This window comes from Watersipora subatra, chromosome 8 (genome assembly GCF_963576615.1).
Source record: "Watersipora subatra chromosome 8, tzWatSuba1.1, whole genome shotgun sequence".
Lineage (NCBI taxonomy): Eukaryota > Metazoa > Bryozoa > Gymnolaemata > Cheilostomatida > Watersiporidae > Watersipora > Watersipora subatra.
The window spans coordinates 24,454,924-24,481,255 of NC_088715.1; the positions used below are offsets into that span (position 1 = coordinate 24,454,924).

Here is a 26,332-nt window from a genome sequence, read left to right on the forward strand (position 1 = left end):
CCAACAGAAGGCAATAATAATCTACTGTTGAAACCTGTCAAAAAAGCCATGGTTATACGTAGAAAGTGGGGGACACAGGACATGTACTTATAGAGGGAGAATGTTCTAACACCTCACTCACTAATTTAAACTTTCTGTAGTATTTTATCGAAGAGTGAATTTTATCATTTACACTAACTATACAGATATGAGAAAATTAGCTTCACTGCTAGCATTTTGTCAGCGTAATTATTTGGTAAACTTTTAACTTGCATAGATGAAGCTGTTTACTTTAGAAAATTTTCTTTGCCTCACTATAAGATAAAATGGGAACATAAAATAACAACAAACACACTGAGGCATGTAGTAATTGTTAGACTGAGTTCTGCAGTAATGAAACTGTGACAGTTGGTTCTTGCATATTTTAGGTTTGCTATGAATATGTGTTTATATAACTATTGCGGGTAAAATGATTTTATAACCTAAAAACCAAACTCTAAAACAAACAGCTTTGGTGTGTATACATTTAATTAAAAATTATAACATAAAGACACTCCGATATACTTGCCATACTAGCATTTTGATGCTGTATTCATTTGGTCACAGCCAATATAAACTAAGCATTTAATTGTTCGCTTGCTGCCTGAACAATAAATGTAAGATATAAACATTAAAAGCGTATTGAATATTACATAGGTACTAAAAACTGCAGTGTAATAAAAATATAACAAATAATATTTTTTCAAAAAAATTAAAGTTACTGATTATTGTTTTATTTAACAAATCGTCGATAGTAAAAATTCCCAACACCAGAAAGAGCGAAAAAAATCATATATGTCTTTCGTTATCTGTCAGTTTAATTATTTAAGATATTGCATTTAGCCAAGGTTCTCTTTATAGTTTTTTGTTTGCTTGGTTGCCGATCCTTTATTGTTTTTAGTGAACCAGAGCATCAAACATCATTTTGAATTGTAGCACACCTTTTGTGCCACAGGCTAAATTAACCTTGTCTCCGCTGATCGCGATATCATAGACCTCTTCAACACTCTGTAGCATCGGGTGTGTCAGCTCTTTCAGTTTCACTCCTAAAGTAAAACAAGTATTTAAAAACCAAGAAAATATCTTTAAAGATAGGTGCAACAATAGGGAATGCTAAGTTGTCACCACCCGCTCTACAGCAGCCTAAAGCATGTTTTGAAAAGCTAAATATTTTGGCTGTTTTGGGGTGTAAATGTTTGACAGTGTGTGTCACATAACGCCAAAGCTGGCACTGATTGTTTGATAGAACCAATCACTGCCAGCAAAAAATTGGTATAAAAACTTACTTTGAAAAAAATTTATTTATTTGTTATTAGTAAACTATTAATAAAATATTTTACATCGAATAAATGAAATTTATATCAAGCAAATAACAAATTTTTTCAATTTTCTAGTTTATTTTTAGATAAATCTTTGAACTTTTTTTGGTTTAATTTTAGGCAATTCTATTTTAGCAGCAAAATATCAAATAAAAAACTTTTAGAAACATTTTTTTTGTTTTTGCGTTTTTTGAGCTGTTTTTTCAACACGTTTTTTAAACAGTTATTATTTGAAAAATAAAATTATTTTTAAAAATTCAGCTTTTAAAACTTTTTGCTACTTTCTCTAAAACCACGAAGTTAAATTTTTTTGTCTAATACAAAAGTCTGGTTGATTTGTCTTACCTTCAGGAGAGAGAACATAAATCCTCTTTCCACTGTAACTGGCCACAAAGATGAGTCCGGATAAATCAACCGCTATTCCAACAGGTGCCAAGATGCTGTGTGACACCCAGACAGGTCTTTCGCTGCCAGCAACTAATCGATACTTCCTGACACACCCACCGCCAAAGTCTGAAATGAGCACATTTCCATCGGGGGTGCCCTGAACTCCCCAAGGACGCTTGTCATTGACAAGTTTTGTGTGAAACATGAACTCTCCTTTTTCGTTGTAGACGTTAAGACGTTTCTCATCTGGATCCACAGCTACGACTTTACCTTGAACCGTACAAAGCTGTGAATATTTATCAGTCGACCGAAAGAACTCTCCAAAAAGCATTAAAAATTTTAGTTGTTTGGAGTAGAGTACGATGTAGTTTTTGCTGTTCTCCCAATGAAACGCGAGATATCCCTGCTTGTGCGGGGCTACTCCGTTCACATTTGAACTGTTTGACAGCAATATAACAGTTTTAAAGTCAGTGCTGTCTAGCATGCTGATGGAACTGTTCTTGCCGCAGAGGAGACTCTGAGAAGAGACGCAGAGCACACTAGCGCAATGGCCGACTGGTTTCTTTTCTTTTATTTGAAGATCCAATCGCTGCGGAATACTGTCTTGGAGTTGAAGTCTTAAACTTGTGGACTCTTCTGAAAAAGTTAATAAAGTTTTTCCACTTGCAGAAATTTAAATAATAACTGTTTTTCTAGTTGGTCATTCACATGTAAAATGAGAGTACTTAGGTGAAGTAGACCAGGATGAAAACCTGGCATAATGATGACATAATTGAGTCAGCAATTGCAGTTGTAAACAACAACATTTACGTTTTGATAAGTGAATTAAATAAAATACAAATATGCTGTTTTGCCAGATGAAACTGAATTCATAGTTATTTCTAATCTCCCGTAGAAGTTGATTGATACATTTTTTTACTGATATATACTGAGGTTTTACAGAAATAAAGTCGGTTTAAAATAGTATAGCAGAGTTCTCTCACTCAATGCATTAATGTGACAACAACAAAACTAGACTATAAAACTATGCACACCGACATATAGACACCCAAATGCACAGAACTAGATGTCCTTTGATCGGAATGATTTACTTTTTTTCTTCGATTACCCTTTGACAAAAAGTTAAGACTATTTCCTTTATGTGGCTACTACTAGTAGCACAAGCTACTAGTTGCTACTACTAGTATGATTGTGGTGTAATGGTAGTGTGCTTTCTTTTGAATCTGATGCCCTGGGTTCGATCCGTCTGCAAGGTAATCTTTTCTCTAGATGCTCTTAGTGTGGTTTCAAACAGATGAAGAAAGGGACGGCCCTCGGTTCTTATTATAGTAAAACTTGTATTACTGTAATTATGATAAAAACATTGCAGCCATTTTTGAAAGCTTTCTGACAACTTGTCGCAAGCAAGTATAGAAAGTGTCAGTTTTATTTTTAATTAGTGATTAATAGACGACAAAAAAAATTAATGCACCTGTTTTGTTTGCCAGTTTGGTGTCAATGTTTCGTATGTGACAGGAACAAAAATGTGTCAAAGTTACTAGTGTGGGCTCCAGGTGCTCCAAAACTATGCAGCAGCAAACTAATTGTGGTTCAGTCAGCTAAACTAATTAGCCAAATGCTGTTTCTCACAACTAACAGACACTACTTGTAAATGCATGGTTGAAGTAGATAACAAGTGTGGCTGTTTTATTTTATGTATTGCTTATCCTAACATCCTGAGGTCAAGACTTATTCAATGGTAGACTAATCTAATTTTTTTGCTTTGGTGAAGGTCAAAATTTCAAGTTGAATTTGCACTAGATTTTGTCAGAATGTACCGGATTTACAAGATTGAAATCGACACAGGTTGATCACGATTAGAATGCTCAAAAGAAAATAATGGTCAAGATGACAAGATGCAAGATTTAGCACACTTTTTACCAGAAAGTATAGGTATTTTTCTATCGTTTGTGATTGTTATTGATCTTTGAGGTGATCTGATTGCCAGGATGTTTATAGATTAAAATTCAGGAAATACTCAGAAAAAATTCATGTGATGAAAAGACATCACTATTTTCAATCGTTGCTATAGTTGATATCGAATACTGCGTTCAAGTTACAGGGTTACACTTCTTTATTCTATCCAGTCTCTTTCCAACTTTGAGGTCACAATCGTGTTTCACTATCGTTTGAATCTGAGTGTTTTAACCATGATCAAATGTAATTAAATGTACTCTTGAAACATCCAGGCTTTCAGATGACCTCAAATTAAATTAATTGCAAACGATATAAAAAACTGATTCTTTCCGTTAAGATCAACTAAAACTTAGGGCAAGTTCATCTTTAAAAACAGATGTCATGTCTGTCATCCACAGTATCATTTCAAACTATTCCACCTCAACCTGTAAGGTAATAGGCTACAGTTATCCTTTTTCTTTGTGTATGCACTTCCAAATACCTATTTCATGGTGAGGAGTTAATATTGAAATTTTGATTTTGTAAGTACTATTTTCTTTCACATTTAAATATATTTTGAGTGCTCTCAAAAATTTAAACCAATAACTTGAGGTTTGAACGGTGAAAATTGTAAAATATTTCAATTACAGCCATACTAATATAAAGATATGTTGAGATACAAAGCTAACAATCATTAAAGGCCAGTGGCTTAGAATTTGTTCTAATAAAATCTATGGAAGCACACTTTGTGCACTATGTGATTTGCTACTTGGTAGCAATAATAAAGAACTATCATTAATCAACCAAAGTCAACAACAAGCGCCAGCTTGTATCTAAAATTAGAAACAAAAAATTTCGTTAACATCCTTGTAGACACAATCATTTTCTTCATAACATTTGCAGCAGATTGAAAACATCTACAACTTTCTTCTAATATAACATGGCTGAAGTTGACATGTTTAGAAAAAGATGCTTGAATTGATGGTGCCATAGTGGTTTTAGCAGAACTTAAAAATGCTTTTTTGATTCTTCTCTATAAAAGTAAAACTAATTTACAAAATTTATGTAATTATAAGTGTTTTGAAAAACGAAGTATTCATATTTTATGACATTATTTGCAACAATAACAGGTATGTAGAAATACCAAGAACAAAATTTTTGCGCAAATGTTTTGCCTTTGATTGACTTGTGCCACCGTGTCATGTTCATGTTTTCAAAAAAATACCTGTAGCTATGAGCATCTTGCCAACAGGAAGCTGGCAATTGCCAAGTTCCATGTTTGCTGCTGTCAGGATCTCTTCCATCATCTTCTTGTATGATTGGATGATGTCGACATCGTGTTTGTTGGTCAAGGCTTTGTTGCTCATCTTCCAGAGGCTGCTGAGAGCTGCCTTCCTTTTATGTAAAGTTTCTATAAATTCTCCCACGGCAGCATCACTCTCTTCTCTGTAAACCTTGACTTGCTCTTTCAGCAATGTTGCTTTTTGTTTCAGCATGGCAATCTGTAAAATGCTTTTGTATTTCACTCTTTGTATATTGCCTTTTTTAAATATTTTAATATATTGTGTTATTTTATAATACAATAATTTATTTTATATAATATTATATTGCATTTTATCATACAAGATTCTACAAGATGTTATTATGTTTATTAATTTTTTTACCGACACCATAAAAATGTGATTGACCTTTTGAAAAGTAAAACAGAATCAATCAAAATTTATGAAAAGTTCTGCACCATTTTGCTTAAATATTTCTTTTTTTCCGGAAACATATTATAAACTAAAATTGCAGCCAAACTCAAGTGACTATGACATTTTTAATGCTGCTTTTAAAGGGTAATTTGATATGAGATATCATTGCTGTCATCTGTTTCAAAAATCTATCATGTGATGGCTTGTGTTTAGCATTCTTTCTATGATGCCCTGGATTTTTTGGCATTTGTCCAAAAGTGAGCCATCGAGCGTCCAAACAATTTTATTTTATGAATAAGTTTATAGGCCTCTACCTGCTCCTCTAGGACTCTGTCAATTTGTTCATTCATCTCATTGGTTTTGTTGTTGACCTCTTGTCGACGAGCACTTGTTTCCTGCTCAAGGCTGTAAACATCAGCGACCTTTGATGACAACTGGTTCATAACTTTACTCAGCTGACCTTTGAACTTTTCACTTAAATCACTTATTTCTTCCAACTCGTGGGCACTGTCTGCAACAGATACAGTCATTTGAAATACTGGCACTCTGCTTTATCATAAATCTTATTTATCCATTTCCAAAGCTGAGGTGGCAAAACGCGTTGTTGAAATTAGGAAACCTGTTTACTTTTCCTTAACTCTGGCTTAAAAAAAAAAAATTTACTAACTTGCACTTTAGACCAAAATCTAACATGTTACTTTTACAAACAGAGCAATGCTCGAATGGTCTACTCAAAAAAGTTTTGAAGTAGACACCATAAATATTTTTTTTCTACTTTCTGTGTTTTAGACAAACTACATGTAGGTCATCTCTTGAATATTTATGAAAAATGACTCCGGAAAAACTGATTTCTTAAAATTGAAAAGCACCAAAATTTAAGCTCAGTCTTTTATATGTATGAAAAATGGCTTAAGATAAAAGGGTGTCTTTGACTTAAACAGTACAAAAGCCTAAGCCACTCATATCTATAACAAATGACTTAAGATATAATGGTCTCTTAGAATCAAACAGCACAAAAGTTTAAGCCCTGATTTTTGTATCTATAAAAGTGACTTGGGAAGAAATGGTCTCTTAAATTTACACAGTATACCAATATCAGTCATATCTCAAATATCTATGACAAAAGGCTTCTAACGAAATGGTCTCTTTAAGCAAAGCTACAAATTACTCAAATACAATTTAAATTGATAGAACCAAAAGTTACGTTCCACGTAGGACCATCTGGTGTAAACGATGTTCAACCTTTGATTGCAGAACATTTTTTCTCCGTATCACATCCGTAACAGAAAGTCTTCATGCAGTTTATGCAGGCTTTTTTCAACTCTTCTTCCTTGTGCTTGGAGCAGTGCTGAACTTCATAACGACCTGGCGCTGCCTTATATTCCTCTTCGCTGACCTTTTTGTGTTCGTACCGAGCAAACAGCTTCTGGTACTCATCATGGTGCTAAAAAGAGGTCTACATGTGTAAAAAAGAAGTAAAAAGGGTTATTTTTTATTAAACACTAATAGGAGGGGTTAAAGATTAACTTACACACAATACAAGTAGATTTTATCAGAAAGTTTGGTTATTTGTCTAGCACTTGCGATTGTTTTTGATGTTTGAGGTGATATGACTTTCAGGATGTTTCATGATTAAACTTGACAAAACTTGCGAATAGGCAAAAGTGCAAATATGGCATCTATAGTTCCGAAGAGACAGACAGAATAGAGATGCATCACGCTGCAACAACTTCAACGCATTAGCAACTAGGGATGTCATTTCGCACATATTTTGCTTCTAAGCTATTTAATTGGCATCAAGGTTTGTCAAATTTAATCTTAAAACATCTTGGCGGTCAAATAAATTAAAACCTCAAAACAATGGGAAGTTATAGAAAAATACCAAAACTTTCTGATATAATCTACTAAAAGTTTGTGTGAGTTCTTTCTTGATTAAGTCAGAAAGCAGGTAGATTCATTTATCTGTTTATTTGTAAGTAGGCTTTTGCCAAACGTCTAGTAAGTTTTTCCATGTTACTGAAATTATTTAAGTCTAGTATCCTGACAGTCTAGTGTGCTGTAAGAGATTGTCAGGTGTGTTGATAAAGTACAGAGAATAAGTAGCTGTATAACATATAGATGTAACACTCACCAGATACACTCACCAGATACACTCACCAGATACACTCACCAGATACACTCACCAGATACACTCACCAGATAAACTCACCAGATACACCCACCAGATACACTCACCAGATACGCTCATAAGATACACTCACCAGATATACTCAATGAATAAAACAATGTCCTTGCTAGCATACATGTCTAATATCTATATATTCTTGGTTGCTTTATTGATTTTAGGACCTAAACATATTTGTTGTTTCATATAACTTTTTAAAGCGTATTTGTTAACAACTTTCTATGATTTTTAAAATGTCGCCATAACTCCGAGTCGTTAAGAGAAGAAACCTCATACTTATCAATGTTTATCTTGCTATTTCTCAATTTTGATTTACTTGACCAAACTACAGCCTACCTCATCATGTTTGAGACACATTTTCTTTCCGCAGTCAACACAGAAGGTGATAGCCAGCTCTTGCTCCGCTTTACAAATGTCACAGTAGAGGGGTGGAGAGTCGTCTTCTGTTGAATCTGACAGAACCAACTTTTCCACTTTTTCTAGTTGATTCACTTCTACATCTTCCAGACTTCGTCTGTGAAAGAAATTGAGTTTGAAAAAACCATGATAGGTACAAGTAAAGAAACTTGGTGTTATATGAACCTAGATTAGTTTTTGCTTCAGTTTTTTGTACAATTGAACTTTAAAAGCCTTGTCGATGTCTATAAATAGCTTGTTACTAACTGCAGTCCATATTCGAGTTTCAACCACAACTTGTTCTAAAAGGGAGTTAAAAAAGAATTTGTATATTTTTTTATTGAAAATAACTACTCTATTGCAAATTATGTAAATTGCTTTATTCCATTCCAAAACTAGAAAGCAAGTTTTAAAATGTTATTTTGTTAGTTTACATTGCTAAAGCTCTAGTGAAGAACAGGTGATACATGAAGTATATTAAATTTCTTATAAGCGCTTCACTAGTAGCCTATGCTAAAGAATCTATGACTATCACTTTAGTAACTTACAATTTGGAATCTTTTCTTTGAGTTTTGCATAAAATAAGAAAATGGAAAAATAGCTTTACTACTTTCAGCCATCCGAGCCAACACCAGAGCTGACTAAGGAAAGGGTGCTCAATATAAGAAAAATAGTGCTGCATTTTGTTGGTTTTTAGTCAACAAGACAGCTGTGTTAATGAGTACATATCATATCTGTTGGTACTCATAATTGAATGACCACAATTTTGATAGCCAAAATAAAACCTCAGAGGAATGATTTTATGTTATCGTGGTAAAAATGAATTAAGGTATGTTCATCGCAATACCCTCCCTTTATAATCACAACTATATATATAAGTGTACCCTATCATGTGTGTGACCTTTGACCTATGTTTAGTTATAGAAACATAAAGACCTTGAATAATACAGTACTCAAAATGAGGTGGTAAAAACAGACATGATTGGTTAAGCTAACGGAACTATTCTGTGACATTCTTTTACATGTAATTAGCTTAAGAAACAAATTCCAAAAATGGTTGCGGCAAACCAGGAAAGGGTGAGGCTGCTTCAACATAAATTAATATTGCCAAACGTATGCTCAGCCTTGACTTGTTTCCTTTAAATGATTACAGCTCCAGCAAGGTTACGAGGTACTAATTACATCTGGTATAAAACCATAGATTACAGGAAGAGAGTAACAAGTGTATAACAGTGTATATCTGGTCATTGTGTCCTTGTGGTGTTGAAACCACAGACCTACTGATTATATGCCAGTGCGCTAACCACTGAAACATAATTGTAGTATGCTAATAGCATTGACATAAACCTTAAAGATGTGGTTGCGTCAAAAGGTCGATTTAATAAAATTAAGACCAATAAAAGGCTAAAACGTCAGCTACAATTTGATGTCATTTTTTTCTTTGTAGATTAACCCTGTTCAGAGATATATTCATTTGAATGAGGCCATCTTTTAAAAAGCTCAGATTCGAGCGGGTGCTTCATTCGTGACGTAACGAGTGATACATCTAAAAAAGGTCCACAAGCAATAAATATAAGATCGTTTTATTAGCCAATCATCAGGCTAATCACCGTTTTTACCTAGGTCGTAATAAATGTTATCACTCGTAAAACGCGTTGTCTGTGATCTCAAATTTAGGAATTTTACTCTATTGTTAGATCGCATCAACATCAATATTTACTAAACTAATTAACATCTTTACTTTAATGAGTTACTTGATCGACACATTTTATTGACGAACAACAGAATTGTAAAAATGCAGTACTTCGCAAGACTTCTAGTTCCTGCGAAGATGACTCTGGGTTACTCTGTAGTATGCTAATTGCATTGACATCATGCTTGGTGCTGCTTTTAAATAAGGCTCTTTTCCTGTTTACTGTGAGGTCTGGTGCAGTGCACACTCGGATCACGATGACCATGTTATATGATTTCTTCTCCCTACGATTCAAGACACAATGATTTTTCGCCTTTTTATAACGGAAACATGATCATTTCTCTGTATACGAAAATGTCTCTCACAATTCACATTTGGCACTCAGTGTACTAAATATGTTGGAATAACCAATGCGTCAATACGCTATTCTTCAAAAAAATCCCTCTAATGAGAAATGAAAAAAAAATACGCTGCTCAATCACGCTCAGTTCAGCGTTATTTATTATTAGTTAGTGTGAAAACAAAGCCAAAAACAGATAATAAAATTTAGTTGAAGTTGAAAGTTGAAGTTGAAAGTTGAACTTTAGTAAAATAGTTATAAATACATACTAAAACTTAGCACTAAGTATGTGTTTAGTAAGCTAAATTCCTTAAAGTGAAATTCAATATTTGTTTTCCACGTCTGCCTCAAAAGTACAATAAGAACTCCCTGCAGTTCATACTGCACATAGTACATCGTAACTTTTCAATGTATTGCAGATCATAACCACTAAATACACTAAAGTTACTGTAGGTAACTACAGTTACCTAAAGTAACTTTAGGTAACTGACGAGGGTACCACGAGGGTCCCGTATGATGAGGGTCAACTGTACTAATATTAATAGTTTGTTGAGCGCAAGTGAAAACAACCGTCTTTACAGCACCATGATCTTTGTGTGATTTGAACCACTGACCTTCTGACCATAAGCCCGAGTACTAACCATAGCACCACAGCACTAAAGCTGCGGGAGCTAGTACTAAAACTCCATTCAAGGCATCTTTGTAATATAAGCTGAGCTGTTAGGACAGTTCAGTTCTTAGCATCAAATTACAGACAGTTACTGTGAGTGTCTTTAGACTACTCTCAACATTCTTATGGAATGTACATCTAACTTTCATACAATTTCAAACATAGCCAATTGAAAAAGCATTAATGGTTGTACATGTTGACCTCACATGCCGTGTCACAAACTTGGAGTTGTCCTCTATACGTCACTGTCAGCGGTAAGCTATCAATTGCTAATTACTGTTTTTGTTAAAAGACTGGGAAATAACCATAGCAACACAATTTTAGCAGTTAATGAATATGCCTTTTATGCAACAGGTACTCAATGACCACAACCAACAAATATTTAATATTTAATATTTACTATTTAATATTTAATGTTTGATATTTAATTTATTAATAATTGTTGAAAAGTTTGGCCTGAGATCCTCATTAAAAGGTGTTAGTATACTCTCTCAAAATAGGGTTTCTTTCACTCAGTTTTTATACACAGCGCTAATCTTGTTTCACCATACAATCTATCACAATTTTTCTACTATTGTGAGGTATTCACACTAACCTCAGTGACCCTGTGAGTCGAGAACTCTATTACATGTCATATTATAGGTTTTAAAGTGTTGTTAGACGTGCAGCAAAACACGCATGACCAAAAATAGCACATGTGAAACTAGCACCAATCTAGCAGGAAGAACAAAATACATTATACAGGTATCATAGAAACAACCTCAGTGTTCTGAGACTTTTAGCCTTCTTTATCTAAAAAACATAAAACCTCTATCAACTATGAGTAATAAAATATAGAATATTCTATTTATTTATATAAATCTAATGTTTGGGGGTTTGTTGATCTGTTGTATGTCCAGTTTTGCTTGCAGTGCTTGCTAGGAATAAAAAAAACACGTTACATTGGAATGAAACTCAAAAACACTGTTTTCTGCAGACAGATGTGCTAAACACTACGCCATGCAGCCAATTTGCCATAATACGGAATCATTGTGAACATACTTATTACGCCTCTGGATCTTTAATGACACAGGATACTGCCCGTGTACTAAAAAAAATACATGCCCAGACTTCTCCAAAATGCTATAAATATATGCATATATGGCATAAACTTAATTAAAATTATAGCAAACCGAGAAATAAACAAGCACCTCATTTATAAGTTAGAATGGTAAATTTTTTACATGTTTATTACAAATTAACTTTCTGTGCTAAAAGCTTGTTTTATTATTTGTGCAACGCTGAGCACTCCTTTAGTTCCATAATATAGAATATTATATTCTGTAAAATATTAAATATAAAATATCAGCTATAGAATATATAGACTATAGAGCATGAGCCACAGACAGTAGACTATAGAATCCTATCTTAAGATTATCGGCTATTGGTCACATATTATAGGCATTAGATGATAGGCTATACACCATTAATTATTGATTATCCATTACGATTATCAACTAAATACTATAGATTACAAATAATAGATTATAAATTATAGGTTACAAATTAACGACTTTATGCGACTTTTGCAGGCTGAAACCTTAGCTGGCAAACTTTATTATTGTTAATAGATACAGCAACTCAACAGCTGTCAGGTTGCAACCATTCGTTAGGCGTTGGATATAGCTAAACTTGCTTACATTCCTTTGAACTAGTGGAAACCTCTCATCAAGGTTGTAAGTTAGAGTTGAATGGCTTCTGACAAGAGCATGCATATATTGCATTTTAATTCTAATATTCATAAAGAGTGTCGACTCCACCCCAACCACTTGTTTGTCACTGTCATTATCATAAGCACTTTTGAGTAGCAAACTTATTTATAGTGTCTGTTCCAACCACTTGCTTATCACTGTCAGTATTGGAAGCACTGTTAAAAAGCAAGCTAACAATAGTGTTGGCTTCAATCACCTGTTCATCACTGTCACCATAAGAAACACCTTCAAGTAGCAAACTAGAAATAGTGTCGGCTCCAATCGCTTGTTCATCACTGCCATTATTGGACGCACTCTTAAGTAGCAAACAATATTGTTGGCCCCAATCACTTGTTTATCACTGTCACTGTCAGAAACACTCTTACTAGAAAACTAACGATAGCGTTGGCCCCAACCACCCGTTTGTCCTTGTCACTAACAGAAACACTTATAAATAGCAAACTCATTTATAGCTATTCAATTGATCATTTTCCCTGTTTGGTAATTAACTTAGCTCAGAATGTCTAGAGACGAAACCTAAGGGTGGTGCAGAAGCACCATTCTTAAACAAGCTAAATTGTGTAGAAATTAGGTTTAAAATTTTGCAAATTCAACTTGAAGGATCCGGTATCTATATGGCATAAATATAGCAAAGTTAATTTTGTTCAAGATGACAAACTTACAGCTTTAATAAGTAGTTTATAACATATGGTTTTTAGCATGCTTCAGAAATACATTAAACTAAAAACTGGGCTGGTGGCAAAAGTTTTCAAGAACATCTAAATCCTGGATTGATATTAAAATAATCACCTAACTGCATGGATTCAATAACCACCCCATGCCCTTAAAAATAAGACATTAATATTTATGTTTGAAGGAAATACTTCTTGTAACATTTTACACCTTAAAAACATGTCTAGCTTCTGACACTGATTTATGCACATCTATAAACTCAAGCCTGACAGGGAAGAGGAAAGGGGAAGGAAGAAAGAATACAGAGTAAAACTGCACTCAGAGATTTGAGTACAAAGGAAATCTTATATCATAATTTAAGTCAAGTGCTACAAGTTGCCTTCAGCCAGCTTATAGATTTATGGGTTGAGTGAACATGGTTTTACCAAGTAAAACCATGTTCACTCGCATGAGGTATAATAACAATCTACTTGTAAAAGATTGTTTAGTGGTCTAGAAAGCCTGACATGCAACAGCAGGTTGAGGTTCAATTCTCAACAAACAGCATTGGTGGTGACAGGAATAAAATCCAACTTTAAATTGCTCTCTGCAACTGTACATGTCTCCAGTCATCGATGTTCACTTGCCACAAAAGTAAAAATGCCTAGTCAATATCACAGAGCCAATGTTTGTACAACAATGCTTCTAAAAACATGTACAGCTTTTGCTTGCAGTAAACTAAGCAGACGTCATTCTTGATTTTTAAGGAATCTCACACAAAACTTCATTTCGATACCTATAAGTAATACAGAAACCCTTAATTTTTTGTGGTTAATGGACACTGGAGCCCTTTTCATAGAATAAAATCCTGCAAAACAGAAACCAATAAAATCATATCTAATAAAGTTCCTTTTTCATTAATCGTAATCACTTATTGAGTGCTTACGATTAATTGAGTGCTTACGATTAATTGAGTGCTTACGGTTAATTGAGTGCTTGCAATTAATTGAGTGCTTACGATTAATTGAGTGCTTATGATTAATTGAGTGCTTACGATAATTTGAGTGCTTACGATTAATTGAGTGCTTACGATTAATTGAGTGCTTACGGTTAATTGAGTGCTTAGGATAATTTGAGTGCTTACGATTAATTGAGTGCTTACGATTAATTGAGTGCTTACGATTAATTGAGTGCTTACGGTTAATTGAGTGCTTGCAATTAATTGAGTGCTTATGATTAATTGAGTGCTTACGATAATTTGAGTGCTTACGATTAATTGAGTGCTTACGATTAATTGAGTGCTTACTAATAGCATTGGTATGGGTGTCGGAAGGATACAGTACAAATTGTTATTTACTCTAATTGCCTATAGAAATTACTAATGGTTATTTTGGTGAAGAATATAATTTTTGCCAGCTGTTTCACTTCTTTATTTGGATGTTGATCTTTAAGTAGAAATTACATCATCTGTAAAGAAAGAAACTGGCAAAAGCACACCAATACATTAGCTGTCAGTCGAGACGGGAGCCCCCCTCCCCATCCCCGCAAAAAATGAAAACCTGTGACACAGAAACTAATAAATTCATAGTCACTTTTTAGATGATTAGACGATTTTTAGAGTCAAGGTCATTTAAGAGGCATGATGACAGGTGTCACAAGCAGTTAGTACTATTAGGCTTCACATCTTGCAATGGGGAAACAGAGAATGCTGACAAAAGCTACCATAAGAATGCTCGCAGGTAGATCGCACTGTTTCAGATTATGGGAGAGAATTATGTATCTATGTTTATCTGATATTTATTCTTTTTAATTTGTAATGAATATTTTTTACCCAGCAAAGTACAGAAACCACAAAAACTAAACTACTAGATAGCAACAAGTTACTGTAAATGAAATAAGCCTGAGAGTTATGAGCTTGTCAACGTGTTGACAAAAATTTAAAACTAGCGGCAGCGAATATTTGCTTAATAAACAGAAAAGTTTACCATAGTGACAGACGCAATCGATTTCTATATGCAAATGTTGCTTGACAAATTGCTAAACTTAACAAATGGCATAATGGTTTTAATATCTAAACCAGATAGCAATGCTTATAGGGAAGATAAATCATTAAAGTGTAAACCTCTTCAATATTTTTCATTTGATGTTGTTTGCTCATCCAATCAATCAATGTTTGTCAGCGTGATCATGTACATATGATGGCATATTGGTGAAAACTATTTATTAATTGTATTTCAGTCAAAGAATTATCCTCTCTTACCCACTTTCTTAATGACTATTATTTCACTACCCTAGGACACTTATATTTTGCTAGTATTGAGTTTCGTGAGTAGAATACAGAGTAAAATTTTGCGGCAACTTAATTTCGCAGCTCTGATGAGTGCGAAAATATAGAGATTAAAATAAATGCAGTGGAACAAACATAATTAGATTCCTCAGGTTCAGTTCACCGATAAGAAAAAAATCAATTTGGGACTAGTTTGTAATCGTGAACCACAGGTAGAATGGTGTGGTCGAGGTCGATAATGCAATTTGATCGTTTGCTGCTATTTGTTTCTTGGACTATCAATGAACAAAGCTATTTAATTTCGCGTTTTCGCTCGTTCGTTATGATAGTTTAGTTTCGCACATGAAATTTTCGTGAGAGGATGACTCCGCAAAAACGCGAAAGTTAGATGAGGCGAATACATAAGTGTCCTAGGGTATCTCGTTTTCCTCAGTTTTTGGCTCAGTTATCCCTACCATCATGATTGCGATCATTTTCAAAACAGATCTTATCTCTATGTAAAAAGGTTTTATGCAAATAATTGTCATGGAAACCATGGGTTTAGAAGGATTAGTAGTGATACACATATTACTGCTTACCTTGGCAGCCAAACCCCAAATACCTATTTGCATATAACCTTTGTATAAAATCAAGGTTAACTGAATATCCTGAAATGCAAATAAATTGTGTTTCCATAAATAAACCTGTGAATTCACGTAAAAAGTTAACTTGTACTATCAATAAGGGATTGTCATCTCTTATATAAACAGTAAAAAAAAGTAGGAGAAGCAATATTGCCGATTGGTTTAAAAAAGACGTCATTTCAAATAAATATCTCTATGCAGCCAGGGAAAATCTTACATTCCACAGAACCCCATTCAGCTCTCAGGCTAAGAAATTTTTGAGCTCACATTACACTGTTGCTATTATTACGTTGCTATGGTTATTGTTGCCACATTACACTGTTTACATGGTCTATAAAGTTATTTATTGCTGTAATTAGGCTAATTACAGCTGTTGCTAATTAAATTAGCAACAGTAAAGATTTTTTGTATTAACTTAAACAATTTAGAGGTGATCTACCTTTACCAGTTTTAATATTAAATCAAAGCTATCTTAAAGGTAAACTTGTACAAAATTCTAATAGATATTATTTAAAAGTTTCAATATTTTTCTATCATCTGCGATTGTTTTTGATGTTTGAGGTGATTTTATTTTGGTGTTACAACAATCGTTGTTTTAAAACGCATCAATTATGTCAGTACTTTTATCATATATTTCAGTATTTCAGAGTCTTGGCTTTTGAATCAGTCTATATTCAATACACAAAGAATGATAGAACTATGAAAAACAGGGTGTCAAAAGTATATCCTGCATAAAAAACACTTGGTTGTAGTTTCCACAATCATACAATGTGATATCACAGTTAGCATTTAACCATAGGTCGTCAATCCCTTTCTCTGCCATTGACACTGAACTTTTCTGTGACAATCGGTGTATTTAAACCCAGAGAGCGCTAATAATAAACTAGGATTCTAGATCATCAACAATGCCCGGGATCGTGCTAACACCCGACCAATACAAACACATGTTCTGGGTTAATACATTTTGGGTGATTGTGGAAGTAGTTGCTGTTGTAGTAGTATTATTATCTGAAGAATTCGTATCACTTTCCATGTTGCTTTCTAAATATGATTATGCTTCAATAAATATACTGTCGTTGATAAAGGTAATGAAATCACATTGATTAAATTGTGACCTGCAGTGGCGTGGCCCATAGACTATATGTAAATTGCACTCTCACGAGATCATGCAATGCTTGAAATTAATTAGCCTCAGTTGTGCCCTTCCTCATCACAATGAAAAGGAAAGGCTAGTGCATAATATAATCGGAAAAACCTAGTATGGTGCTTGGAATCTGAGCTATTCATAGAAATAATCTGTACATAGAGAGCTAATGACAGCTAATGAGCTGATTCCTTTGTCATCTTCATTGGTTTTCTGGAGTTATCCTACCATCGCCTGCCATTTGCGTCATTATCGTGGTTGATAAATAAGTGGTAAGAGCACACAAAACTGAATATGAAAATTGTGACATCGTAATTGGCGAGCCTATACCGTTGAACATTTCTGTGGTAGAGCTCTGGGGAAATCCTATAAACACCAACCAATGCCTGTCTCACCATGTCAACAATGGCTCATTTGAAAGCCAAGATATTGAAGAACCTCAATAAGCTGCAACAGTACTTATGTGATTGCAACTTTAACAAAGTTCTAAAAAATCTAACATGCAATTACTGAGATGACCAAAATGTTTCCAAATATGTCAATTTACCAATATGTGTTTGCCAACTGACACTCTAACTAACTGTGCTAATCAGCCACCTTGCAAAGCCTGAGAATATTTGTGCCAATCTATGTATATAAATCTCAGCCTATGTGTGTCGACTGCCATCTGTCATTCATTTGCCCAGTTATAACGATGAAGTTTTAAGAGCGCAAAATCTACTTTGCACTAGATCTGAACTCTGAATCACTAAGTCTGCAGACAGGCGAGCTAACCAACTAAACTACATGTCCACCTGGCCATGACCATGGATAATAGTGCGCATGCTTATTACATCGATTAAAATTAGCACACTTAAAGCACTTGGGAAAATATTATTGGTTATCAGCTAGCACGCTTGATCCCTACTCTTGATTATTAATCACAATGAATATCAAGCTGGCTTCATGCATGGCTCTTATTATCTAGCTTAAGTTACTAGCTTACCAGGTAAGTTAGTCAAATTCATTTGGCAATTATTTTTTTTACCCAAACAGTGCCGACCACTCATCTAGTCAAAGAATAAAGCTAGGTTTGCAAAAGAGAAAGAGAACAGACGAGCTGACAGCAATCAATTATAACTTAGATATAATGATATGACCGAGCAGTGTAGGTATGCCATACAATATTCTCTATATGTATCTCTCTGCTAAAGGCTGATTGTGTTGGGTAGCACCTCCTAGTACTTGCTACTAAACTTACTTGCAAACATGACACTCCAGAATCTTGTTCTTGAGAAGGTCAGCCTGCAGACATGGCAGACAAAAAACATGGCAGCATGGAAGCACCCTTGGATCTATCATGTAATCAACAGTTTCATAGCAATAGCCACAACAATCTTCACCATTGTTGTTCACATTTCCTTCTTCCACTCTTTTTTCAGTTTCCATTCCTGTAATGGAAGAAGGGCTTTGCATAACAGTATACCTACAACATGTGTGTTCAGCAAACTATGTATTGCTGAAACAGTCACAGATTTACAGCCATATCCAATTTTGCAAGTCACGAGTTGTTGAAACAGTTGGAAATCTTTAGATATAACCAACTAAGCAATACATGGGTTGCTAAAATAATCAGAAATTTACTGTTATATGCAGCTTATCTAGTAAAGAACTGTTAAAACAGTTCATGTGGCGGACACAGTCAGGTTCTACAGTTAGGTATATGCTGCTCAGTAAGTTTAGAGTTGCTGAAACACTGTACGATCTAATGTCATAAGCAGCTTAGCATATCATTAGTTGCTGAAACATTCAGATATCTACAGTTCTACGCGGCTGTGCAAGTCATAAGTTGCTGAAACAGCCATGTATCTACAGTTCTACGCTGCTGTGCAAGCCATAAGTTGCTGAAACAGCCAGATATTTACAGCTCCATGCTGCTGAGCAAGTTAGGAGTTGCTGAAACAATCGGAATCCTACAGTTATGTACCATTTCTTGGTGGAACAGAACCATCTTTTGAGAGGTTGTATAGAAGAGTTTTTTGAATTATTTAATTGAATAGGACATGTGCTTGAGATAAACGTAAGGTGTAGCTTAAATAATAATAAGATAACATTGAGTCATAGAGGTATTATTGACAATGACTATGCAAATGTTGCTACAATAGATCTTTATAAAACGGAGCCTAAGATCTTTATCAATACTTAATGCTGGTAAGATATAGTAGGCAACTCAATTACTATGTAACAAACCTGGTCACCAAGCATCGATTACCAGATCAAGCCCATTAAGTTGATAGGCTGATCTGTTAATCTTCATTTAACTCACAGAGCAATGATGTGGTCCATCATTTATTATAGAAGTTGGTGTGTAACAGATAACTACCTCTATTTGAATGCCATAGCAATTTATTTTTCAAACCTTTTTTTGTAGTGGCTGTTAAGTGGAGGTGGCGTTCAATTGAAGGGTGGCACTATATTTTTCAACCCTTTTTCATAGTGACGGTTAAATAGAGGTGGTGTTTAAATAGAGGTGGCATTCAGTTAGAGGTTTTACAGTAAGTTAAAGTTAAAAGATGAAGTTAAGTTTAAAAACTTCTAAATCGTTCTTAAGTAAATAATATATATTTTTTGGACTGTTTCTTAACCCTGAACCTGTACCACAAGAGCTTGATAAGCTCTAGGAAACTATTTAGTTTTAAGTGATATTAGCAGTCATTTTCAGTCTGATAGTCTAAAGGTGGGTGTTTTAGAGTCTGGTTCTCAAGAACCAGAGGATGTTTTGAAACCAAATATTTTTAGGTAATTGGCAAAAGGCACGGAAACGTGGAAAATGGGGAACACATAGCGTTTACACAGACAAACAGACAGACACGAACACATGAATACGCACCATGGCATTATTAAAAAAAGAAAAGAGATTGTTCATCGGTATTCATTAGTAAACTTACTAACCATTTATTAAATTGCTACTTCCCCAGAAAAACCTCTACACCTTGTATCAAACACCAACACTTTACCAATTCACATTATGAAGCAGCTTTATGTAAAACCTGTTTTTTTTCCAATCTGCATAACTTTATGTTATTACTCAATGATTAATTTTTTGTTTCATGGTTTAATTTGTTTTAAACAGCGTAGATCTCTGATAACAGTTCATATATATCTATTCATTCATATAAATCTCAATGGTTGCTATTTGTTTTTTGTCGGTCTGTCTGTCTAGTCATAGTAACATAGTTTTCGGAATGAAAAATCTACTGTGCACTGGATTTGAACTTACAACCTCAAGTTCTGCAAACAAACATTATGCAATACACTATGCTGGCCAACCGTTTATACTTTAGAATGAACTGTTCACATATGTATTACACCTGTCAGTCTTTCATGGCTTCAGGCTAGACACTTCAGCTAGCATTATGCTAGAATTATTGGCAAGAAGAAAAATGCTTAAAGTCACATGGGCAATCAGACTATTGCAATCAGTATAGAGCTGTAGTAGGCACTGCAGCCGGTACAGTATGAATTACACAGAAATAAACACTTATTTTATCACCCGTGCAACGCCAGACATTAAGATAGTCTATTCAGATATAGAAAACACAAAGAATGCCGCACCAAAGCCCCATAGTTGTTGTTACATGTTGTTGAAAGATTCAAGCAACAAAATTAATCATGATTTATTCTTACAAGTGTTGAAGGTGTCAAAGGACTCTGTGTTATATGAATAGGTAATCTACTTATCTGTTCATATATAACTTTGGGCGTAATCCCTGCGAGCTTCACCGTAAAACAATATCTTACCTATGCTCTGAATGTTAATAGGTGCCACACCAATGTTAGGAATTCTGGCATGTCTCCACACCCAGATCATGTGCTTAATGTAGTAATCAAAGATGGTAGCTCATTATGATGCCACCTCAAATGCCACGGAGGAAGCTGGTTTCCTTTTATGGCTTTCTACGCTAAACAAAATAATTTGCATTAAAAATAGTCTTTGCGGGAATTCTTATGAGGCAATGAAGCATGTTCTCATGGTGTCATCTTAAGACAAAAAGCCAGCCTTTATTTTTTCTCTGGGTCAACTCAGCGCAGTTTACAAACGAGAAACGCTACAGCCAAATTAGCTAGTACATTTGAAGTTATTTACTTCCTTAAACATTGTTTTGGGATGCAAAAAACATACAAGTACTTATTCTATGTTGTCCTTGCTGATCGATGCAAATAGAATTCAATTCCTAATTGTACATCCATTTCATGCGCTAGCAATCTTATGTATTAGCTAAAGGATAGTGAGCTTCAACAACAGAACTTGAAGTGAAAGTATAGGTACAGAGATAGTTAAAAGCAGTCATCAGTTTTAAAATAAATGATTCAGGGTGACAAATCACTAAATAAGGTACAGAAATTATTAAGATTGCAGGTTTAGGCATCATTTGACTATCTATATACATTAGATGTTATATTTTGGATAAGGAAGCACTCATGGTTGATTGTAAATTTCTGATTGGAAGTTCCTGCTTCCATTCCTAACTATAAGTAAATTGTTTTTTTTTATGTTCTATAATTGTGTGTTTTTGTTGTTTTCCAAGATTCCCATTTGTTGTATTGTATCTTTCATTTGGACAAGTTACAAATTTTTTTTCTAATAAAACATCATGAGAAATAACGACTATTAGCAAAAAAGCAATTTCATTCCAGCCCAACACTTCCCAAAGGTAACTTTATGCTTATTATTTCAACCGGGTCTTCGTAGTGTATCTTTTAAGAAAATTGCTAAATTGAGATATTTTTGCTTCAGCCTCATTAGTAATATTCAGATACAGATTTAAACATTTTTTCATTTTATGTTGTAAGCAAGCTGTTGTACTTGAAATTAGATCATAAAAAAGAGTTGTCTTCTCGTGTCAATGTATGTGATTTCATCACCCTCAAGGCAAACTTTTTGCAGACATAGAAGTATAAACAGCTAAAATTAAATTAGCTGCAGTAGTAGAAATTGTTGTCCAACTGCTCATGCCCACTAAGTGTTATCAAGAGTTAATCTTATCAACAAGATTATGATCATAATTTCAGGTAAATAGAATCGTTTTAAAAGTAATGAATATCTATAAGATAACGCAAAATACTTCAAATGCTCAGTTCACTCCAACTTCAACTCCAGTCAACAGTTACCTTGACTCTTAACTGAATATTTGATTAGTCTAGATCTAACGGATGTTTATGACATGAGTTCACATTAGTATGGCAATGTCTGTGAAACCCTTAGATGTTCTGGGTTTATTCTGATAAACTAGTTTACATGAATACAAGTTAGGTCTAAGACAGTATTTAATAGTGTGGTTCATGGTCATAATATATCTAAGATATATGTGTTAAACTTTGACCGCTATTTAAATCAGACAGCCACGCCAATGATGCAATAACTCATTGACTAAAAAATACAGTAAGTAGCCATAAACATAGTATTTTTTAAACTATGAAAAAATATATAGCTAAGAATATAATTTCTGGTAAACTCGTCCCGCTTCATTTTCTCTAAAAAACTTTTTTTTTGTTGCATGTGGCTCTATTTGTTTTCACTGTTTTGGTAAGTTTTTACCTTTAACAAAAGTCATCTTAGTTAATAGGAGGTGATAAGGTGAGAAAAAGCGGTTTGTCCTGAATATGACACTGCACAATCGATTCATGCTAGTTCTGCCTACACCTTTTTATAGTTGAAGTTCGGAAGAGGCCACCTACCCCTTCATTCCTCTGACCTATTCGCCTTAACAGTGAGTCATTCTATACACCTACACAGTGCAATACAGATCACTCTCAAAACACTGTTCTTCTTTCTTGTGGAAAAACCCTCAAAACAAATTTTTTAAACTTTCAGTTAAAAATTTAGTTTTAGAATATAAAGTGTTTAAAATGTGTTGATTAAAATTCAAGAATGATAATAATTTAGAGTTCAAGTTTCAAGAATTGGTGACGATGACGTTGAGAGATGCTAAAGGTTAACATCTCTATTAGTTTTTGGAACAACTTGCTGTAAAATAGAAGCTTTGCAAATTATTCACGAATTACCATAGAACTAAATACAGTAGACGCCCTCCCTTACAATATAAATAATCTTTTTCAATAACATTTATGTTATAGGGATTTGACGTTATGCAAACAGTAAAACACGTTTTAACTGCTTAATCCATTCCAAGCTCTCTCCCAACTCACCACTTGAGCCCTTCAAGTAAGAAAAAACTTAACTTACATGTACTTGTTGAATGACTAAACAGTATGTCTGTAGTATTATTGGTTTGTATCAATGGCTTTTCTCTTTTTTCCTATCACTTTTATTTAATTTAGAGTTGAAGATTACGGTAATTTTATATAAGATAAGACAAGCGCACGTCTCCAATGAGAATTTAAACTAAATCAACTTTGTTAGCTTTCTTTATACGTCAAGGTCAATACTTAACATAAATTCTTAATGTTTAGATGAATTTATCTGATAGTTGGATCATGTTACAGAAGGTTTATGGTACTTCAGCTTTGCTGACTCCAGTTATATTTAAAGTGCCTTTAGAAAGAGTTTTTATAGAAGTAAAAAAGGTTGGTACAAATTAAGAAAAATTTTTTTACCAGACAGACAGACAACTACTAAACTAAATGAATCAAAGTTCTTGTTATGTAATGACTTGAATGTTATTAAAAGAACTATTCTAAACCAGTAACTACAGCTAAACAATAACCAGCTCTGTGACCAATCATGACTTTTAACCTTTTAAGACAGTTTTGAGACCTTTTTAAAATGACAGTCTTTGAGCACCTCTCTGTCATGGTCTGCCCATGACAGAGAGGCGGGCAAGCTGCCATATTCTGCCCGTTTTTCTATTTAGATAATTTTTTCCAGAAAGCATGACAGATCTGTAGGCCTCATTTAAGCATGAAATCAACAAACTGAAAAACTCACAAAATATAGAGTTGAGGCCTTCACTCGTTTTGCCTAAAGTGAACTAAATTCTAAAATTTTGCCTAAAGACCAAATTATTTTAAACTTTTAAGTTTGCCCTAGCACTTTAACAGCCTGTAGTAACAACAGCCATTTCAGAAAATTCAACACACTGCTCTTGTTAGAAGAGGCATGAAAGCTGGTTACTAGGCATAGTTTGAGTTAACCTAGTTGCTAGTTATACCAGTATACAGTAATTATATTAACATAAAGAAGAGGTGTTAAACCATTAATATTATTTAGGCGGGTACATGGGATGTTTTGACAGCACATGTTATCTAGTTTACAGTATCATTGGATGTAGACCGTGGAGAGAGGGAACAGCTATTATTTTTTACTAGTCCACTGGCAGTCCAGAGCACCATGACAGATCATAAGGTGTAATGATTTTGTGCACGGTTATTCCAATGGTAAAAGGTAGTAGAGTATCAGTCTATCAAGCTGAAAGTCATGAGTTCAAATCCTATTGAAAGCGTTCTTATTTCCTGATCTCATAGCTTCAGATGGCACGACCCTTATTATAAGTATGTACACAATAATTCCACAACATAAAAGCTGAATTATTATAATACACTAGCATCCACACAGTCTGGTGTACTGTGAGAGATCATCAAGTATCTACACAATAATTCTTTAGCAGGGAAAGCCAAATGTTGGGCGCAGTGGTTGGTTCCTGGGTCAACTGCAATTGTGTTTGCGAGTTCGAATCCCATACAATGCCTTTTATTTTTTATAGTAAAGATTAATCCTAACATCATTAGTTGTTTAAATTGCGCATTATATAATTCAGCAAACCTTTAATTTGATTTTTCCTTTTCACAAAACTCTAGCTGTAGTGGCTGAATAAACGCCTACCCTAAAAAACATATTTACTTGTACTAATCATACCTGTTTTTTCTAGAGCTCTGCGATACGATCTTCTTCTCTCGCCAAATTACACTCAAACACTTCACAAACAAATGACGCACTAATTCAAAACACGACGACCACTTCCAAACTTTTGCCAATGACTAGAAGAAATGTATCTGAAAATGCAAATCAGTCAATGAGAATTACAAAATGTGTTGTCATCGATCTCTCGCAACGCAACTGATAGAATGCGCCTAACAATGAGTTAGCCTCATTTTATGTAAATTTACTGATTAATTTGATATCAATATGCATCAATCATGTTCCCAGGCAATCCTCTCATCTATACTGTTCCTGGTGAAGTTGATTTGAAGAGCAAACAGAGCTCATAGTAGTTGGTTACCTCTGAATGTCACAATCAACGTCACAATGAAAGATGCGTGACGATGAACTTGCACAAATGTTAGTAAGTTTTTACAGAAAGTATGACATTTTTTTACTATTTGTGATCATTTTTAATGTTTGAAATGACTTAACTGCCAGAATGTTTTAGGATTAAAAATGACACAATTTGATCGTGGTTAAAATGCTCAGAAGAAAAATACGTCTGAAATGGTGTCACTTGTTACTATCATTGCTATAGATAATAATTATCAGCTATTGCGTTCAAGTTTTACATGTCTCTATTCTGTCAGTCCCTTTGCAAGTATACATGTAGATGTCATAATTGCACTTTCTCTTGACCTTAGTTTTTTAATCACGATCGAGTTTTGTGATTTTAATCTTGAAACATCCTGACAGTCAGATCACCTCAAACATAAAAACAATTGCAAATGATAGAAAAATACTGACACTTTTTAATATAATCTACTAACGTTTTGTGCGAGTTCACCTTTAAGCCATACAGCATCTCATATTGCATTGTAATTGAGGTACCTTTTTGCTAGTGAGTCACTTTTATACATTTTCAAACACCTATAAATGGAAAATAATGGAACTTTTCACACAGTTATTTAATAAGCCAAATTTCTGAAACTAAATGCTTTCGATCGCAGGATGAGAAAGATTAATTTGGCAAACCTGGTTACACAAAAAGAATTTTATTAAGTATCACACTATTATCGTTTTATAGACAGTTTTTTAATAAAGTCAAACAACCTTTAATAATAATCAGTTGGAATAACTTATATATTTAATTTTTAAAAATTTATATATTTAGAAATAAATTAAAAATTTTATTTGTTTTATAGAAAATGAGTAGGTAGAGCAATGTTGCCAATTGGCTGATTATCAAAAAGACTGGGCACTTTTGGAGTCCTTAAAGTTAATGAGGATGCAATGGGATAAACGTGATGAGCTCAAATTGAAATATGATCACCAGTCTGGAAATAAAATCTTATTGTTTGAACAATAGCCAACTTTG

At 34.1% G+C, this 26,332-nt stretch overlaps 1 protein-coding gene across 3 annotated transcripts; it reads right to left on the minus strand.

Annotated features, from left to right (window-relative positions):
- Window positions 1–540: 540 nt before the first annotated feature.
- Window positions 541–25,061, minus strand: LOC137401626 (tripartite motif-containing protein 2-like). Of its 3 annotated transcripts, none has more exons than XM_068088065.1 (9): window positions 24,949–25,061; window positions 20,874–21,034; window positions 18,334–18,523; window positions 7,875–8,052; window positions 6,596–6,797; window positions 5,668–5,864; window positions 4,885–5,161; window positions 1,683–2,360; window positions 541–1,064 (listed from the first exon to the last, which is right to left on the minus strand). In XM_068088065.1, the coding sequence occupies exons 2-9, from the start codon at window positions 20,941–20,943 to the stop codon at window positions 916–918; spliced, it is 1,941 nt and encodes a 646-aa protein (XP_067944166.1). In that variant the 5' UTR covers window positions 20,944–21,034; window positions 24,949–25,061; the 3' UTR covers window positions 541–915. The 3 variants fall into 3 exon arrangements, with proteins under 3 accessions (XP_067944166.1, XP_067944167.1, XP_067944168.1); XM_068088066.1 differs by having other exon boundaries at window positions 20,874–21,029; window positions 24,949–25,052; XM_068088067.1 differs by lacking the exon at window positions 20,874–21,034.
- Window positions 25,062–26,332: the final 1,271 nt, after the last annotated feature.

Excerpts from the sequence above, each read along its gene's own strand:
- LOC137401626 (XM_068088065.1), bottom strand. The coding sequence starts at position 20,943 with ATGATCTGGGTGTGGAGACATGCCAGAATTCCTAACATTGGTGTGGCA. Across the intron at positions 18,524-20,873 it reads TATTAACATTCAGAGCATAG|GAATGGAAACTGAAAAAAGA; the intron begins GTAAGATATTGT and ends CTTCCATTACAG. Across the intron at positions 8,053-18,333 it reads CTGGAGTGTCATGTTTGCAA|ACGAAGTCTGGAAGATGTAG; the intron begins GTAAGTTTAGTA and ends TTTCTTTCACAG.